Consider the following 20,227-nt stretch of genomic DNA (forward strand, 5'->3'; position numbering starts at 1 on the left):
ATAAAAATCTATGAGTTATTTGTCTGCAGGGTGCAGATTTATAAGAATGGGAAGGTGTGTACATCCAGATAGCCTCTATATGGGGTATGTAAATGTTAAGGGGTACCTTTGAACAGCGGATGTCAACATGGTCCCCTCCAGATGGCTCTGGACTTCAGCTCTCATCGTTCCTAGTCACTGCCCCTAAGACTGAAGCTGATGCAGTCCAACGCCACATGGAGGGAACAACGTTGGCCTTTGGTTAATATCGTATTTTCATATCAAACTGAAGGTGAGTGAATGCACCTCACTCCTTAGATGCTCCATTTTGCTCTTCCTAAAAGGTTTCCACATTCACCCAGGTGAAGGAAGCTTTGTTTGTTGTGTTTATATGGCACCTTTATCTTCCATAGATCTCAAGGTGGTGTATTTGCTTCTCCCCATTTCGTCCTCACAACACCCCTGTAAAGTAGAATAGCCTGGGAGATGCTGACTGACTCCAAAATCACCCAGTGAGCTTTATGGCTGAGTGGGGATTTGAACCCTGCTCTCCTAGGTCCAAGTCCAGCACTCTTAACCATTATGCCACACTGGCTTAAAGCTCTCCAAAGTGGTGTTAAAGTTTAGCCACAACATGCTGGTGAAACAAGTGGCATTGCTACTGTCTAAATTATAAGTGGTGTATAGATACCATCACCATAAAAAGAAACAAGCCTCAAAATATTGTAGCAAAATGGCTGCAACCAATTCTTGCAGCCAAAGATGGAGAAGCTCTATACAGTCAGCAAAAACAAGACCTGGAGCTGACTGTAACTCAGATCATCAGCTTCTTATAGCAAAATTCCAGCTTAAACTGAAGAAAGTAGGAAAAACCACTGGGCCAGTAAGATACAATCTGAATCAAATCCCTTATGAATACACAGTGGAAGTGAGGAACAGGTTTAAGGATTTAGATTTGGTGGACAGAGTGCCTGAAGAACTATGGATGGAGGCTCGTAACATTATACAGGAGGCAGCAACGAAAACCATCCCAAGGAAAAGGAAATGCAAGAAAGCAAAATGGCTGTCCAACGAGGCCTTACAAATAGCGGAGGAGAGGAGGCAAGCAAAATGCAAGGGAGATAGGGAAAGATACAGGAAACTGAATGCAGATTTCCAAAAAACAGCAAGGAGAGACAAGAGGGTCTTCTTAAATGAGCAATGCAAAGAAATAGAGGAAAACAATAGAATGGGGAAAACCAGAGATCTGTTCAAGAAAATTGGAGATATGAAAGGAACATTTCGTACAAAGATTACCATAATCAAGGACAAAAGTGGTAAGGACCTAACAGAAGCAGAAGACATCAAGAAGAGGTGGCAAGAATACACAGAGGAATTATACCAGAAAGATATGGAGGTCTCGTACACCCCAGGTAGTGTGGTTGCTGACCTTGAGCCAGACATCTTGGAGAGTGAAGTCAAATGGGCCTTAGAAAGCACTGCTAATAACAAGGCCAGTGGAAGTGATGATATTCCAGCTGAACTATTTAAAATTTTAAAAGATGATGCTGTTAAGGTGCTACACCCAATATGCCAGCAAGTTTGGAAAACTCAGCAATGGCCAGAGGATTGGAGAAGATCAGTCTACATCCCAATTCCAAAGAAGGGCAGTGCCAAAGAATGCTCCAACTACCGCACAATTGCGCTCATTTCACACGCTAGCAAGGTTATGCTTAAAATTCTACAAGGCAGGCTTAGGCAGTATGTGGACCGAGAACTCCCAGAAGTGCAAGCTGGATTTCGAAAGGGCAGAGGAACCAGAAACCAAATAGCAAACATGCGCTGGATTATGGAGAAAGCTAGAGAGTTCCAGAAAAACGTCTACTTCTGCTTCATTGACTATGCAAAAGCCTTTGACTGCGTCGACCACAGCAAACTATGGCAAGTTCTTAAAGAAATGGGAGTGCCTGATCACCTCATCTGTCTCCTGAGAAATCTCTATGTGGGACAAGAAGCTACAGTTAGAACTGGATATGGAACAACTGATTGGTTCAAAATTGGGAAAGGAGTACGACAAGGTTGTATATTGTCTCCCTGCTTATTTAACTTATATGCAGAATTCATCATGCGAAAGGCTGGACTAGATGAATCCCAAGCCGGAATTAAGATTGCCGGAAGAAATATCAACAACCTCAGATATGCAGATGACACAACCTTGATGGCAGAAAGCGAGGAGGAATTAAAGAACCTTTTAATGAGGGTGAAAGAGGAGAGCGCAAAATATGGTCTGAAGCTCAACATCAAAAAAACCAAGATCATGGCCACTGGTCCCATCACCTCCTGGCAAATAGAAGGGGAAGAAATGGAGGCAGTGAGAGGTTTTACTTTCTTGGGCTCCTTGATCACTGTAGATGGTGACAGCAGTCACGAAATTAAAAGACGCCTGCTTCTTGGGAGAAAAGCTATGACAAACCTAGACAGCATCTTAAAAAGCAGAGACATCACCTTGCCTACTGGTTTTCCCAGTAGTGATGTATGGAAGTGAGAGCTGGACCATAAAGAAGGCTGATCGGTGAAGGATTGATGCTTTTGAATTATGGTGCTGGAGGAGACTCTTGAGAGTCCCATGGACTGCTAGAAGATCAAACCTATCCATTCTTAAGGAAATCAGCCCTGAGTGCTCCCTGGAAGGACAGATCGTGAAGCTGAGGCTCCAATACTTTGGCCACCTCATGAGAAGAGAAGAATCCTTGGAAAAGACCCTGATGTTGGGAAAGATTGAGGGCACTAGGAGAAGGGGACGACAGAGGACGAGATGGTTGGACAGTGTTCTCGAAGCTACGAACATGAGTTTGACCAAACTGCGGGAGGCAGTGCAAGACAGGAGTGCCTGGCGTGCTATGGTCCATGGGGTCACGAAGAGTCGGACACGACTAAACAACAACAACAAAGGATTCTTGGGGCAGGATGGATGTGCTTTAAAGGTATGGGACGTACACAATTTCACAAACTATTTGCAATGCAAAGTGGGGAGGTGGGGACTGATATTTGGCGGAGGGCTCTTAATACCTATTAGTTCATAGAGGTATTTGCATGCCTCTTCATATGCTGGTCACTTTATTAATTTAACGGACAAGTCTGCAGCTTGTATCAGGATTTTTTTTTTTAGTAATGTGCCCAGAGTGAAGCTCCAATTTGATTTATGTAATATTGTGTGTATCATTTTCACTGTAAGCAGGTGTACTTGCCTTCTGGAGACAGGGAACTGCAGGGTAACAGTGCCTCCTCATCTGATTCATTATGATCTCTAAAATGCACCAGAGCAGAAAAGTTACATAAAGGAGCTTTCCCAGACTTAAATAATATACATGTTTTCTACATCACCATCACCACCACCACCATCATTTCCTAAAGCAGCCTTTCTCAGCTTCCCCCAGCCAAATCCCACCATCCCTTGGATGATAACCATGGAGGCAGAGGCTGATGGAATTGTAGTTCAAAACATCTGGAGGACACCAGGATGGGATAACCTAACATTTGCCAAGTAAGGATTGTCATCCTAATTAGAAAGATCAAATCTATTTATCCAACACAACAAGCCTGACATGGGCTGGTGCAATGGAAAATTGAATATATTTCAACAACAACAAAAACAACCAATTTAAAAATAAAAAATCCTTCCAGTAGCACCTTAGAGACCAACTAAGTTTGTCATAGGTATGAGCTTTCGTGTGCATGCACACTTCTTCAGATACACACAAAAGCTCATACCTATGACAAACTTAGTTGGTCTCTAAGGTGCTACTGGAAGGATTTTTTATTTTTATTTTGACTGTGTCAGACCAACACAGCTACCTACCTGTAACTAACAACAAATTTATTTGCCCTCTCCTGCCGGAGCTGGGCTCAAAGCGGCTAACATCATATAAAAACACAATATACATAAAAACAAACAAAGAATCGATCCAAAAAATAATTCAAATAAATTAAAATTAGACTGGGCAAATGGCCATCCTCAAGTTATATTTGAAAGCGGTTCATACTCGCCAGTACCAACTATTTCCACTGGTATTATAAGGACCTGTGAGCGGGCTGGGAAACCTCCTTGGTACTTGTTCATACAAAGAGAAAAGGAGTCAGACTAAACCCTGACTAAAGGCCTGGCAGAACAGTTGTGTCTTGCAGGCCCTGGCTCTGTTCGAGGCCAGTCTAATCTCCCTGGGGCTCGGGATCTTCAGGGTGTTGTTATTTGTAGACCGTAAGGTCCTCCATGGGGCATACCAGGAGAGGCGGTCCCGTAGGTACGAGGGTCCTAGGCCGTATAGGGCTTTAAAGGTTAAAACCAGCACCTTAAACCTGATCCTGTACTCCACCGGGAGCTAGTGCAGCTGGTATAGCACTGGATGAATGTGATCCTGTGGTGAAGACCCCGTAAGGAGTCTCGCTGCGGCATTCTGCACCCGCTGGAGTTTCTGGGTCAGTTTCAAGGGCAGCCCCATGTAGAGTGAGTTACAATAATCAAGCCTGGGGGTGACCGTCACATGGATCACAGTGGCGAGGTCAGGGCAAGAGAGATAAGGGACCAACTGCTTAGCTTGGCGGAGATGGGAAAATGCCACCTTTGTTATAGCTGCAAACTGCGCCTCCATAGAAAGGGAAGCGTCGAAGATTACACCCAAACTCTTGATGGAAGGCACTGGCACTAGTTGCGCCCCCACAAGGGATGGGAGTTGGGCCCCCAACCATTTTAATAAAAGCTAGCACTTTCTATGCAGCAGTAGAGCCAGCAATTGGCTTAAAAATTAATACATTAATATTTATTCCATTTACAACTGAAGTTCTAGCATACAAGCTGATATTATGTTAGTATGAAGGTTAGCAGGACAGAACCAACATAAAACACCTGCATTAATATTGCATAATTAAATACAAAAGGAAACTTACTTTTTTACATTCAAGCTCATAGGCAGTGAATGCATATGCATTCTTTTAATTAACTTTGTCTTTTTATAATATCTAAGCTATGGTAAATATTTAAAATAGTTTATTCATAGCTTATATGAATAAGACTGCAACTTACGAAACAACTGTGTTGATTGACACAATGTACTCCAGTTCTTTGGTCCATGGATTTATGAAACTAAACCACTGACTTTTTAACGTGACAAAAGAGCCATCTTTTGCTCTGAATTTGTAGAAGTTTGTAAATATCTTTTCTTTGCTCTGAAGCACTGGGAAAAATATAGAACAAGTTATGAACAAGACCAGTTTTCAAATGTGTTTCAATTAAACCTACGGTATGTTCAGACAGCAGACGTCATCCCTATGATGCTGATAACATGATTCTCATGATCATTCATTTAATGAATGATAAACAGAGGAAGAAAAAGGGAACTTGCTAAAACATAAGAGGTGAAGAATCAATTTATGATGAAAGAAAAAGTGGCCACAGTATGATTTCAAAACCGATTTTGGCCAATATATGGAAAAATCACACAGCGCTAAAACAGATATTAAAATTTGTGGTATTACCATGCAAAAATGACCAAAACATAGTTGGGGAAAAGCATGGGATGGGGCTGTGGACCCCCTGGGTGTGTTTCGTGGACTTCCAGGGGCCCCTGGATCCCCAATTGATTGGCTGTGGCTTTCCAGGGTTTCAGACAAGAGTTCTTCCTCAGCTGTACCAAAAATACAAACCTGGGATGCTTTGCAAGCAAAGCATGACCTTCACTACAGAGCCACTACTCAAGATAGCTCCTCTCCCCCCCCCCAAATAAAAATGTTAGCAGTAGCAGGAAATAAAATACTACCATACTTTACCCGCTTTGTGTTTCTCTGTTAGATGACTATAATCATCTTGGTGGAAGTACTCATAACATGAAGTTCCTAGAAGCTCTTGTGGTAAGTATCCTAAAATAACTGTTGCACTATAAAGAAAACACAAACGCACTACAGATTCTGAAAACATCTGAAATGGGCTTTTTAAACACTTTACTCTGGTCCCTCATGCATACGAAAAGCAAGAGATGCTTGTTTCTGAAAAGAAATAAATACTAAAACTGGAAGTTAACATATACAGCCAAAACAGAAGGACAAAACAAATGCTACATTGTAATTCTTTTATATTACTAGATCTAATAAAAGGAAATATCACCACAATTCTAAAATTAAACTCAACTATAAAACCACATTTAATTTTTTTATTTAAACTTCAATCAGTTTGAAGTCAGAGATTATTTGTAAATGTTCATATCATATCAAATCAAATCCAAAAAACCCTGTTAGAAACTAGTACTTTAAATAAGTCTTACTTAAATAGTTTATAGAGCAACAGCAACTTAACAGGAATTCTGCAGTGTGGGATGGGATCTTATCTAAATATTGAAACCTTACACAATTTAAGAGCTATTGTCTTAAAATTAAAAAGACAAAAATGCTTACCGCTGGTCTACAAAAACAAATTTTCCATCCATGGCAAAACGTGCTACAAATTCTGTTGGCTTGACTTTTATCTCACCGCTTTTTTGTGGAACAGTGTAAGGGTGTAATCGCCCAATTGCAACAAGGCAGTTAAAGTTACTGTTGTCTTTTTCAGCATCACTCTCCTCTTCAGCTCCCACTTCATTCGGAGGCCAGCTCTTCAGATACCCGGTGCAATGAACAGTACAGTACTTTTTAAGATCTAATTTAGTACAAACACAAAACAGTTTTTCAATTTCTTTTCTAAAATCATCACTAACCTAAAGGTATGAGCCATACAATTATTAAACTCAAGACTGTAGTGTTAATTTTTTATGATTTTTTTTAAAAAAACATTGTTTAGGTTTGGCTTACCTGTGGAAGTGTACTTCTAATCTTACAAATGATTTGAGAAGGTAAGTCATAGGTGCTGGCAATTAAAACGTGTTCTTACATATAAGAAGAAAATTTAATAGTTTAGTAAAAGAGACTGCTTTCCAGTAAAATACTGTTTGTTTTCAAAAGTGTTATGATTTACATTGAGTCAGATAAACTGCAGAAGGGACTTTTAGCTTGAGCCTATTAAAAGCTTAATGGCCCCCTCTCCGATACAAAAATATGGGGAAATCAGGAAACAGAACAAAGAGGAATTTCTATTTATCTTTCATTTGGATAAATAAATGCATAATTGCAAAGGTTTCTCCTCCCCACAAAATGGGGAACATTGAAACATGAACCCTACAACTGCAGTTTTAAATGCTACAGTCCAGCAACATGCACATCATATATCATACAGTAAAGTAAAGGTAAAGGGACCCCCGACCATTAGGTCCAGTCGTGACCTACTCTGGGGTTGCGGCACTCATCTCGCTTTATTGGCCGAGAGAGCCAATGACAAAGTCGCTTCTGGCGAACCAGAGCAGCACACGGAAACGTTTATTATTATTTAATCCCATTGTTGTTGTTGTTTAGTCGTTTAGTCGTGTCCGACTCTTCGTGACCCCATGGACCATAGCATAATCCCATTAGGAACCACTAAATTAATCCCCAGTGGAACCACTAAGTTGTTGCAGGGACCCAGGTGGCGCTGTGGTTAAACCACTGAGCCTAGGGCTTGCTGATCAGAAGGTCGGCGGTTCGAATCCCTGTGACGGGGTGAGCTCCCGTTGCTTGGTCCCAGCTCCTGCCAACCTAGCAGTTCTACTTGCATTTTGTCAAAATGCAAGTAGATAAATAGGAACCGCTACAGCGGGAAGGTAAACAGCATTTCCATGTGCTGCTCTGGTTCGCCAGAAGCGGCTTTGTCATGCTGGCCACATGACCTGGAAGCTGTACGCTGTCTCCCTCGGCCAATAATGCGAGATGAGCGTGCAACCCCAGAGTCGGTCACGACTGGACCTAATGGTCAGGGGTCCCTTTACCTTTACCTTTTAGGACATGCATGTGTGGAATTGGCTATCTTGCAGAAACTATCTGTTCAATCCTAACTGTTGGCAAAACCCTACTGAAATTATTACTAAACTATCCATGTTACATTTGTGATAAAATGAATGCCGAATGTCAGTCCCCTACTGACCTTGCATAGGGCCACCAAATACAATGCTGATTCTAGTGACAGTCATTTCTTCTTTAATAAAGCCAACAGATGTAGCACAGAAATACTCATCCCACACACATGAAGTTTAAGTAAGTAAGGAGGGTAATAAATTTAGATGGACTATTGCTTTCGGTATTTTGAATGCTGATGTCCACTTCTTACAGCTTTTTGCAAGCAGCTTTGAGGTTTTATTAGAATCAAGTGGTATACAAATCACGTGAAATAAATAACACAAATCATGTGAAATAAATAACACAGCTATAACATTTTAAAAAGATCATATTCTGAAATACATTTGCACAAGTAAGTAAGAATGGGGAAAAGCTGAGGTTGAAGTTGCATTCTTTAAAATGAGGTATGTGGTCTCATAATTAAACCAATTAAAAAAAAAGTTAAATTTAAGGAAACCAGCTGTACAATATTCTACTAAAAATATAGTCATTGTCCTGGGTATGCAAATTTCTACAGGCATATAAAAAAAGAATGATTCATGCACACACTGTGCAATTGCAGAGCTTCCCCAATTTCTTAACAGCTTTTGAGAAACCTCTATATTTGCTCTGGTAACTTAATTCCTATTCAGTGCCTTTCAGGAAACCATTCCATGTTTCCAGAAACATATTATTCACATGGATGCTACAATGTTACATCACTTACAGTGCAAACCAACATATGTGTACTTGTAAGTCAGTCCATTAAACTTAATGGAGTAATTTCCATTTAAATGTGTACAAATCAAATCATACAATAATAATTCAAACACATTATGATTTAACACATACAGCACTTGAAATAAAATATTATTCACTTATTTAGAAATACCTTTTGTCTTTGAGTTTGGCAAGGACTCATCTTCTTCTTTCACTGTGGTTTTTATACACTTTATTCGACAAAAAAATGAACGGCGAGCACCAGAATACAGACGACATGATGACCCAGCTTGAAAATCTGTGTGAACTTGCAAACCGGCTTTTAAAGTTTAAAAAGGAACAAAACACACAAAAATACTTGGCATGTCAAAGAAAAACACTATTCAGCTTTAACATGCTTCCAACGTACTTTCATATTGTTTCTGAAATTTTCGCACATATAGATTAGAAACCTTTGATGAATTAAAATATGAAAATGAAGAAATATGGTTAAGTAACTCAAGAGGGGAAAGCAGCAATATATTTTACAACCCAACCAATGTTATGCATGATGAAACAGTATGACTGAAGTTTGAATTCGAACTCCATATAGCTTTAACCACTAATTTGGTAGGAACATTTTTAAAAAAATGGTTTCTGAGAATGCTCATACAAATACCAGTTACAAGTTACATAATGTATATGATAGAAACAGTACAGTGGTCCCTTGACTTATGAACTTAATCCGTTCCGAATGCACATTCGTAGGTCGAAAAGTTTGTAAGTCAAAAAGCGGTTTCCCATAGGAAAAGAAAAATTCGTAAGTCGAGGAAACCGCATTTAAAACTGCCAATGGTTTCCGTTCGGATGTAGAAAAATTCGTAAGCGTGCAGCCATTTGTCCCGTTTGTAAGTTGAAAACATTGGATGTTGAGTAATTCATAAGTCGAGGGACCACTGTATCTGATTACATTAGGAATGGCACTTAACATTTTTAAATACAGTGATTCTTGGTAGTGAAGCATTTTATCCTATGCTAGACTACACCAGTTTTTTCTATTGACTAAACACACACACAATAAACCAGCATGCCTGGTAAAAATGACATGACTGATTTTGGTACATATCTAAAATTATTTCTTGACATCAAAAAACATGCTTCTTGGGGCACTTTCAGTTGTCTTAAAGTCTTCCACATTAAGTACAATCAAGCACTCATGATTTAGCTCACACAAATCAAAACTACAGGAACATGGCTATATGTACATATAGTACAGTGGAATCTCTACCTGCGACCATCATCCATTCCAGAGGTCCGTCTGGAGGTTGAAACGGGTCGCTGGGAGAGGAACCGTTGTGCACAGGCATGGGTGATGATTGCCCGCTCCTGCGCATGTGCAAACGGCCTCAAACCCACCGGTTACTTCCGGGTTTGCCATGGATGTTGGGCAAAATGGACGCAAGCAGAGGCGATGTAAGAAGAGGTTTGACTGTATGTACATGCAGCTAAATCATGACATCTAAGCAATTTTAGGTGGAGACTTACTTTTGCTGTCTATTAGCTTTTCTCTGGGAGAAGCATCAGAAGATGAAAGTTGCTCCTTCACTTTGGCAACATCCTTTGGATGAAGATAGTCAAAAAGACTTTGCCCAATCAAACTCGTCTAATGGAACACAACATTGTTACCTCATAAGCTGTGCATTACAAATCTCATTCACAAACAAAAAGACACAAGTATACTGAAGGACACTGAGTACTTAAAAGTACTCCACTGTAAGCGCCAAGATATTTGTGTGTGTGTTGTCACACATTCACAGTCATACTACAGTGGTGCCTCGCTAGACGAAATTAATTCGTTCCACGGGTCTTTTCTTATAGCGAAAAATTCATCTAGCGAATCCCATAGGAATGCATTGAATTTTTTTTGAATTTTTTTTTGCCCATAGGAACGCATTAATTGAATTCCAATGCATTCCTATGGGAAACCGCAATTCGCTAGACGAATATTTCGTAAAACGCATTCGTCTAGCGAGGCAAGCTCCGCTCGAAAAATCCTTTCGTTAAGCGGAAATTTCGTTAAGCAGGGCATTCATTAAGCGAGGCACCACTGTATAATGGATTGTTGAATCAAACATTTGGGTTTGTTTTCAAAGAAAACTGCATTTAAACAATATCAGATATTTTCACGTTATAGCAGAGAGCACTGGCTGGCAAATTATTTATGTAACATCATGCAATTCTTAAATTCAGTGGTGAGGAAACAACTAGGTGATGGTGCCAACAGCAACTATTATAAGATGCAGGTGAAGCTTGTTCACTGTCAGCCACTAATGGGGAACAGCCACATGTGATTGAAGAACTCCTGCAAGTCAGGTCAATGGCTTATCTACTCTAGCACCATGTCCTCAGTTAGCAACCAGATGCCCCAGGGAAGCCAGCAAGCAGGACAGGCGCACAACAGTACTTTGTCCACCTGCAATTCCCAGAAACTGGTATTGAGGCACACAGCATCTGACAGTGGAGGTAGAACAAAGCCACAGTGGCTAGTAGCTTAGTAGCTGCTGATAGCTTTGTCCTCCATGTCTCCAGGGCAGCTTACAAAAAAAACCTCTGAAACTAAAAATGGCAGCGCATGTGTGATGGTGAAGCGTTGGCACTTGGAACCAGATCAGGGAATTAGTAATACTTAAAGAAACTTCAGTAGCACCTTAAAGACCAACTAAGTTTTTATTTTGGTATGAGCTTCCGTGTGCATGCATGCACACGAAAGCTCATACCAAAATAAAAACTTAGTTGGTCTTTAAGGTGCTACTTAAAGAAACTGTTATCCTAAATATTTTGCTGTGAATGCTGTCTACATTCAGTACAGTATTTAGTACACAAAGTCACCTACTGGGTCATAGTTAAGGATCTTGAAAACAGATTCTGAAACAAACAGGATTTTCCCTCTGTCACATCCAACCACAAAGAGGAACCCATCAGCAGCCTGTAAATTAAGAGAGAGAGAAAGCACACACACACAAACACACGTTTATAGGCAGTAGGCAGAAAAAACAACATCTCAGGAGACAGAAAAATAAATTATGCCAACAGTAGTTTTAATAATTTTAAGATTGCAGCATTGATTTGAACATATTATGTTTGTTAAAAACATAGAATCATAGAGTTGGAAGAGACCACAAGGGCCATCCAGTCCAACCCCCTGCCAAGCAGGAAACACCACCAAAGCATTCTTGACATATGCCTGTCAAGCCTCTGCTTAAAGACCTCCAAAGAAGGAGACTCCACCACACTCCTTGGTAGCAAATTCCACTTCCGAACAGCTCTTACTGTCAAGAAGTTCTTCCTAATGTTTAGGTGGAATCTTCTTTCTTGTAGTTTGAATCCATTGCTCCGTGTCCGCTTCTCTGGAGCAGCAGAAAACAATGTTTCCTGGATCCTTGTGTGTTTCTAAGCACAATTCAAAATGCTGGCTTTTAATCTTTAAAAGCATTATAGCTTGGATCCAGAGTTTCTCTCCCAATTGTCAGAGGGACATTCTTTCTATCTTAATGTCAGAGGGACGTTCTTTCTATCTTAGGAAGAGAACCTTGGATCCAACTCAGGATTGCCTAAAGCAGGGAGTCAAACTGAACTTGAACCTGCACCAAACCCCAGAACAGAACTTGAAGCATTATCTTAAAGTCTCTACTGAACCTTAAGTAAAAAAAACACTGTTAAAAGAAAGTGTCACTGGTTCAGAATAAGCATTCAACCAATGAATCAACTGATATGGTAAACTCACCAGGATCAGAATGAGCACATACATTAAAACCAATATCTGGGAGGATTTATATATTTTGTGGTATACAGGATTCTATATTCTGTTCTCTCCAAAGACTGGACCTGGGAAGCATTAGGCAGGGACAGAATTGGAAGTCTCCATTCCCTCTGTCAGAGAGGTTTGGTCAACATTCAACTGACGAAATTGAAGGGATGACTATAAATAATACATGTGATGTGGCATACCATACAGGAGTCAGATGACATATCTGGTGTCTTCTCAAAGGTACAGTATTGATTGATTGATTGGTTGGTTGGTTGGTTGGTTGATTGATTGAATTTGGATACTGCCCTATAACTGCAAGTCTCAGGGTGGTTCACAGGATAAAATCAGAATATAAAACCACAAAAGGAAAATAAATAAAAAACAACTCAATAACTCCCCCACCCCAACACATTTTAAAAGGACATTGAATGTCAGTCAACTAGAGGCCTGGTTAAAGAGGTTAAAGAGGAACATTTTTGCCTGGCACCTAAAGGTGTATAATGAAGGCCCCAGGTAAACCTCCTTAGGGAGAGCATTCCATAAACGGAGAGCCACTGCAGAGAAGGCCTGTTCTCGTGTTGCCACCCAATAGAGAGGATGTTCCATTTCTGGTCTGGTTCAGGTGTGTGTATGTCCCTCCCTTTGTCACCACAAAGATCCAATTTGAAGAAGTCAATCTTGGAGAATGATTTGTTTGTGAGACAGTAGAAATGATAGAAAACTTGTCATGCCCTCTTTAGTTTACATGTAGAATGAGGAGAGGGGCAGCAGCCTGAACCACCTGGAAGTAGCCTTTAATAGTGCTTAATGTCGTATTATATTTGATTAATATCAGTCATCTTGAGGTTGTCTTGGAGAAAGGCAAAGAAAGTTAATAATGCAGTATGAAGCAATTACTGTTGAAATAACACTCAATTCCTGACCTTTCTTTACTTACCTTAAGAATTAAGTGTTGAAGTTCATCATCTTGTAAAAAAAAAGGCTTGTTGCGGACTTTTGAGCAAGAATTAGAAGAACCTGCAAAATGATAAATGATAAATTAATTTCTAAAAGGAGACCAAAGGCAGATAAAGAGATTTCACACAAAGTTGTAGGTTTATTTGACTTTCAAAAGACATCTGAAGGCAGCCCTGTATAGGAAAGTTTTTAATGTTTGATGTTTTTTATGTTTCGATATACGCTATGAGCCGCCCAGAGTGACTGGGGAAACCCAGCCAGATAATAATAATAATAATAATAATAATAATAATAATAATAATAATAATATCTTTCAGGTTCCGTTTTCATAAATACTTAAAGCATTGGAAAACTTCTGAATTTAACATCAAATCCAATGGGCTGTTTCAACAGCAATAAAAGCAAGGATTGCTATGTCAGTACAGTACAACATTATAACTTGCCAGGACACTTTTCATGCCTTACAGAGAGGCAGCTTGTTCAAAAGATATTGCAATCAAAGAAAGCATTAGCTGGGCACTCAATTTGTCCTACATAGGACACTGTAGTATTTATATTTGTGGAAGTACACCATTTTTACACTTAAAAGAGGATATTTTATATCATTCTTAACTCACTTTTCAATGACTTTAAGTGCTGCACAGCCATCCTTAATACTGTGAGTTTATCCACTTTACGGGCCGCTGGATTGCACTGAGGTATCATAGCAGATAGTTCTTCTATGAGGTTATTCATTTTGTCTCTTCTTCGTTTCTCTGTTTGGCTATGAGCCTCCCTAAAAAGAATGCAGAAGACCTATTTTGTGCAGTGGTACTTAATAAAAACCAGTACAAGCTGAACTCCATATGAACATGTTGCAAAGTTATTATATGAACAGCAAGAGAACGCAGAAAGAACCATACTGATTTCTGCAATTAATAACTAGAGATGGGAGAAAATATTAATGTACAAATATAAGTAGGGGCTGAATATTCATGGGGGATAAATAAATGACTGTCAAAACCTCTTATTTATAGTTTTTGACATATTTTTTTCAAATGTTAATTACAGAAGTATATATGTATGTATACACACACCTGAACACGATCTAGGATTAAATCAAAACTTAACACTAACAAATGAAAGTTAAGACTTTATCTTCTTAAAACTACCATGACCCCTCAAGCAAACAAATTAAAGCCTGCACTAACCAGTACACATGCACGAGAACTAGGGATATGCCAGTCTCTGTGGGATCTTCCACTCACTCAGGTATTACTTTATGCCCTGTAAATAGAGGAGTTCAGCAGTCTACTCAGTTCTCAAATTCAGCGTAACTCTACTAGCCAAACAAGGAATACTAGCCATTTTATCTGAAGCAGAGACACTGTTTTACTTAACTACACTATACATTTTAGTCTTTAAGTGATCTTGAAGAGCATTTTGAATTTGTAGAAACACAAATATACCGGTACATTTAACCACCACTTTAACTCTTCTGAGCATGGTATTCAAAAGTACAGTACTGTATTTATCTATTTGCTTGTTAGTTTGTTAAGGCATTATACCTGTTCTGGAGATCATCAGTATCACAGGCATACCTAGAGAAAAGAGAATTTAAACTATTTAGGAAACATGAAAATCAAGAATGAAAAACAATTACAATAGAAAATCATGTTGAGGTTTCCTTACTCTTCTTACAGCAGAGACCTGGGACACATAAGAACACGTCGCACGCAAGGAGATAAATACAGGTACGGTAAGAAGGAACCCCTGTTGGGAACTTGGCGCTTTTGAAGCTTCCCTTCTTCCCTCCCTCCTCCAGTTTATTAGCTTTGCCCCAAGGATCGCCTCCCTCCTCCTCCTTGCCCAGCCACTGCCGTTTGTTGGCTGGAGGTGGGAGGATTTTTTAAAATCTGCTGAATAAATGTAGATTGCTGTATGTTCCAGAAGAAGACGACTTAATTATAATTGAATAAATGTAGAATGCTGTACCGTACCATACTGACGTAATAAAAATAAGACACCCCCCCCCCAAATAAGCCACCCTGTGTTTTTTTTTTGAGGGAAAAAAATTATAAGACGGTGTCTTAAAATAGGGGAAACACGGCATCTGGCCCACGGACCGCCTGCTCAGCAAGTCCCCCACGTGCTGCACTAAACTGGTGAAGCGCGGCGACTCACCAAGTGGCACCAGAAATTGTGTCTGCGCAGCCTCAGACGCAATTTCTGGCGCTACATACATTTTGGACATGGGCAGCACGGTGCCGGAAATCGCTTCAGCGCATGTCCAGACGCCATTTTCGGCTTCCGGACATGCTCAGAAGCGATTTCTAGTGCTGAGGACATTTTGGAGATGGGCAGCACAGGCACCGGAAATCGCTTCTGCGCATGTCGAGACGTGATTTTCGGCTTCCGGACATGGGCAGAAGCGATTTCTAGTGCTGAGGACATTTTGGAGATGGGCAGCGCGGGCACCGGAAATCACTTCTGCGCATGTCCAGTGCATGTCCAGCCCACGGACAATTGTCCGTGGGAATGATCTGGCCCACGGCCGAAAAACATTGCCGACGCCTGATTTAGTCCAACCCCATGCAGTGGAGGAATCTCAGATAAAGCATGCATTACAGATGGCCATCCAACCTCTGCTTAAAAACTTTTGTTATTATCTCAATTTTTAGTCTTATGAAGAGGTATTATGAAAAACACTTTGGAGAGCTCAGATATGAGTTAGTAGTTCTGAAACAGATTTTCAATAACTGTATGGAAAGTCCAAAAAGAAGCAGCATGATGTATCTGATGAGATAAGATGCCATTGTTGGAAAAGATAAAGATGTACATAAAAACTTTCAGTGTTAACTCACTGAAACCATCTGTGGCAAGAAGAATCTACACTAGACAAATGGAAAGTAGGAATAAATTTCATTATATCATGGAGGCTACCTGAAACAGCTGAAATTCTGATACCCTCCTTCAGATAGGCTTCGTTCAGTAGGATAATCTTGGTACCAAATCTAATGGTTTTTAGGTTAAATATTTGTTATTGTTGTTTTAAAATATGTAATCCCCTCCAATTAAATCCTATAATGTTTTCAACTGTTGATTTCCAGCCCTGTTTTATTATTACAAAATATCAGGGAAGTATCAAATTCTATTCATGGAAAGAACAGATAAGAGGTAAAAACCTTAAGAAGGATGTGTTAGATGCATAACATGTACGCACGCACTAGCAACTATAGGTCTAACACAAATCCAGTATTATTATACTATAGTGAGGCAAAAATACACCCCCCCCCCACTTACTGGTTATCAGAATCACTTCCTTTGCGTTTTCTTGGAAAGTCCACCCCAAATGTATTACTTGAATTGGCAGTGACAGGCTGGGCTATAGGAGTCATAAGGCTTGAGATTGCAGAGGCAACACACTGGTTTCCTTCCATCTGAAAATTATCTGCAAATAGTAAAATAGTGCCAAAGTTGAGACAGAGTGATTTTGTATGTACTGTATTCTGATCAATCTAGACAGAAATGAAAAAAACTGCTGACCTAAATCCGTGAATTACCTTGATACAAAAGAGCTCCACCATCACAAACATGCTTCTTAATTCTGTGTCAATCAATCTGTCCATTTACATAATTTATGTCCCACACCGTCAACAAAGATTTATGCTCTTAGGCTAGCTGCTAACCATGGTGTAAGAAGCAAGAAGTAAAACTTAAAATAATAAAATAACAACAACAATAATAAATACAAACTAATACAGGAAATTAAAAAGAAACTAAAACATCACCAGCCAATTTAACTATATGGTAAAACAAATCTTCACTAAGTTAAAGAATGTTCACAGTCCCTTAAGCCTAGGAAAACAGATTGCCTGGTAACTAAGGATTCATCCACACACCACACACTCCCTGGGGAAAACCCGCTGATGAATAAATGTCAATTGGGTTTTCTCTGGATTGACATTTGCTCCAATTTAGTGCTGAAGAGCAGTTTTTCAGGGGGACGTGGCGAGGTAAAGGCAAAACTGCTTGGACCTGTGCCTAGAAAACAAAGAAAGTCATTTGGACCCATGCTTTCTAGGCACAGGACAAGCGAAAGTGTGGATGAGCCCTTAATGATAGTAATGCAGTCTCTGGGTGGACTTCCTTTAGGAGAGTATTTTAAAGGTGTGGCACCATTAGGTCCAGTCGGGAACGACTCTGGTGTTGCAGCACTCATCTCGCGTTATTGACCGAGGGAGCAGACGTACAGCTTCCAGGTCATGTGGTCAGCATAACAAAGCCGCTTCTGGCAAACCAGAGCAGCACACGGAAACACCATTTACCTTCCCGCTGTAGCGGGTACCTATTTATCTACTTGCACTTTGAGGTGCTTTCGAACTGCTAGGCTGGCAGGAGGTGGGACCGAGCAACGGGAGCTCACGCCGTCGCGGGGATTCGAACCGCCGACCTTCCAATCGGCAAGCCCTAGGCTCTGTGGTTTAACCCACAGCGCCACCCACGTCCCTTACATACCTTCTAGCACCTTCTAGCACCCTTGTAATAGCTGGTAAGCAACAAAAAGGTTCACCACCCACTGCTGTAGGTGTTTAATCTTGGAATATTGCAGTAAATATAAGAGCCAATTGTGCTTCCGTTTTAGGGAAAGTAAACAGATTACTGTGACTCAAATCCAGGCATCCCTGAATGACCCAATTTTTTTACATGCTGTATCTACAACAGATCACAACATTCTGCAGAATTGCTAATGGGATTTTTTTTTACCCATACATTCTTATCCACACCTTGCAGGCTCTCATCTTTCCTTCTGTTTGTAGCCTAACTTTATAATGCAGAGTGCAGCTTTTTCTGTGGTGATTCTAGAGTAAATAAAACTCATTTCCCAAGGAAATCTGCCAAAGTCTGATTGTCCAGTTTTAAGAAAGTTTAGTTTTTAGGAAAGCTTTTGGCAGTTTATTGTGTTAGGAGGTAGATGACAGAGCAGTTTGGCCATAACAAAAAAATCTTAATTTAGCATTACATGCAAAAGCTGCCTCCTCCTATCCTCTGCTCCTGCAGCACAAATGCAAGAAGATCAGAAATAGGTACTTCCTAATTCTAATTTTTGTTCTACTTCTAATTCGTTGCTGTCTCATAACCCGGACCTGCAGCCAGTTGAAACAATGGTTTGTTCAAACAAACCAGAATCAGAAAACACAGTTAAAATATCTAGGCTTGTTTGGACAAACTGTAGTTTAAACCAGTGTTTCTCAAACTTGGGTATCCAGCTGTTGTTGGACTACAACTCCCAAAATCCCTGACTGGTCCTGCTAGCTAGGGGTGATAGGAGTTGTAGTCCAGCAACAGCTGGAGCCTAAAATTTGAGAAACACTGGTTTAAACATTCTGCCCTAGTTTGGGGGAAAACTTACAAACTGAAGTTAGTTTCAAATGGAATTGGATTTCTACTGCCCTCCTTGCAGCTGCTTCAGAAGGGGGAGTGCACAAGCTTTCAGCCCATGCCCATGAAAATAAACTATGGTTTACCATTACACCCAATCCAGAACCGATTATATGGATCATGTGGCTGCTATCTTTAAACTGCTGTTATGATTTTTATTTTATCTAGATAAATTTCCAAAATGACAAAACAAAACCAATAGTTTCAAAATACAGTAAAATCCTACAAATATACAAACTGGTAGCCATTTGTGGCTAATATTATATATAAGCAACCCTTGTTCTACACATAGCTGTTATTGCACATAATTCAAGTATTTCTCCCATACCACAGGATCATTTATAAATTCATTGTTACTAAATTTCCACACTTAGTTTTTTCAAGATTACAACACGTCCAATAAACAAATGTTATCAAATCACGCAAATTAAGAATATTAATCTGTGTCCAGGCAGGGGTGTCAAGAAGGAGGTACAAAGGGCACACATGTATTGAATAAAAAATATGGGGGGGGGATAAGCCCCACCCCTCAAAATCAATCACATGATGTGGCACACACACACCATTTGAATGGCAATGTCCCTAAACTTTGGCGTTAACTGCTATGTAGACATGTCTTAACCTTCTAAATGATTATTGTGAGAGAAACCAGACTGGCTGCTTCCTTCTTTCAGTGTTTTTACCCAACCTTGTAATCTCCATTTGAGATCAGGTACTCCCTTTAAATTATTATCTGCTAATTCCACTACAGAGTACGGTAAATGTGGGTGAGTGCCAAAGAATCTTCCACCCTTGCAAAGAAAAAGAAAAAGCACATGCAAACTGAAAACTCTGCAAAGGGGCTAAGGCACGTCTTCTAAACTCCAGGCATTTTTTTAAAAAAATAATAATAATTCTGTATCGTTAACTCTCAGTACAGTATAGTACATGTCTATTCAGAATAAAGTATAGGTGTTTAATGAGTCTTACTCCCAGGTAAGTGGGTAGAAGTTTGCAGCCTAGGTTTTCTTGTGAGGAGGTCCCAGAGAAAGGGTTTATGGTGATGCTATACCCTTGGGCATGCTATACCAAGCTGGGAGTGAACTCACTTGCATACAATTGGGGTTTTGCATCGAAACACCTAATAAATATGCCAGATTAAGACTGGTTGAAGCCTTGGAGGTGTACTAATTTGGGGACAGGGGAGGAATGTCTCTTTAGAGTACAATCAGTTTGACTAAAGGAAGCAAAAACTGATGTCTATAAAACAAGAAAGAAGTCCCCTTTTGTAGCCACCTTCTATATCTTCACAGCAGCCATAAGAGATTGGTCCAGCTGATAGTAACTGGCCCAAGGCAGGCAGCTACACCAGATTTAGGGCAATGCAGGCAGTTCTCCCACCAATGGTGTGAACCA

At 40.1% G+C, this 20,227-nt stretch overlaps 1 protein-coding gene and 1 long non-coding RNA gene across 7 annotated transcripts in view; one reads left to right on the forward strand and one right to left on the reverse strand.

Moving 5' to 3' along the window:
- Positions 1–19,018, forward strand: part of LOC148684511 (uncharacterized) — a 39,085-nt gene extending 20,067 nt beyond the window's left edge. The window contains exons 2-4 of the long non-coding RNA XR_015951750.1: positions 5,804–5,862; positions 15,094–15,144; positions 19,001–19,018. This is a non-coding gene — a long non-coding RNA (uncharacterized LOC148684511). The remainder of the gene's footprint in view (positions 1–5,803; positions 5,863–15,093; positions 15,145–19,000) is intronic.
- BMAL2 (basic helix-loop-helix ARNT like 2) overlaps positions 1–20,227 on the reverse strand; it is a 38,784-nt gene that overhangs the window by 11,517 nt on the left and 7,040 nt on the right. For 4 of the 6 annotated variants that reach the window (XM_060279465.2, XM_060279464.2, XM_060279466.2 and 1 more), the window contains exons 2-12: positions 16,694–16,841; positions 14,959–14,991; positions 14,029–14,186; positions 13,392–13,471; positions 11,540–11,632; positions 10,192–10,309; positions 8,840–8,986; positions 6,403–6,643; positions 5,782–5,888; positions 5,039–5,189; positions 3,207–3,265 (exon numbers count right to left, since the gene is read on the reverse strand). In XM_060279465.2, the coding sequence (XP_060135448.1) occupies positions 3,207–3,265; positions 5,039–5,189; positions 5,782–5,888; positions 6,403–6,643; positions 8,840–8,986; positions 10,192–10,309; positions 11,540–11,632; positions 13,392–13,471; positions 14,029–14,186; positions 14,959–14,991; positions 16,694–16,830 (1,324 nt within the window). In that variant the 5' untranslated portion in view covers positions 16,831–16,841. Of the gene's footprint in view, positions 1–3,206; positions 3,266–5,038; positions 5,190–5,781; positions 5,889–6,402; positions 6,644–8,839; positions 8,987–10,191; positions 10,310–11,539; positions 11,633–13,391; positions 13,472–14,028; positions 14,187–14,601; positions 14,678–14,958; positions 14,992–16,693; positions 16,842–20,227 lie in introns of those variants that run through there. The other 2 variants (XM_088676788.1, XM_088676789.1) reach the window with 2 other exon arrangements.

The sequence above is a fragment of the Zootoca vivipara genome, chromosome 9 (genome assembly GCF_965207765.1).
Source record: "Zootoca vivipara chromosome 9, rZooViv2.hap1.1, whole genome shotgun sequence".
Lineage (NCBI taxonomy): Eukaryota > Metazoa > Chordata > Lepidosauria > Squamata > Lacertidae > Zootoca > Zootoca vivipara.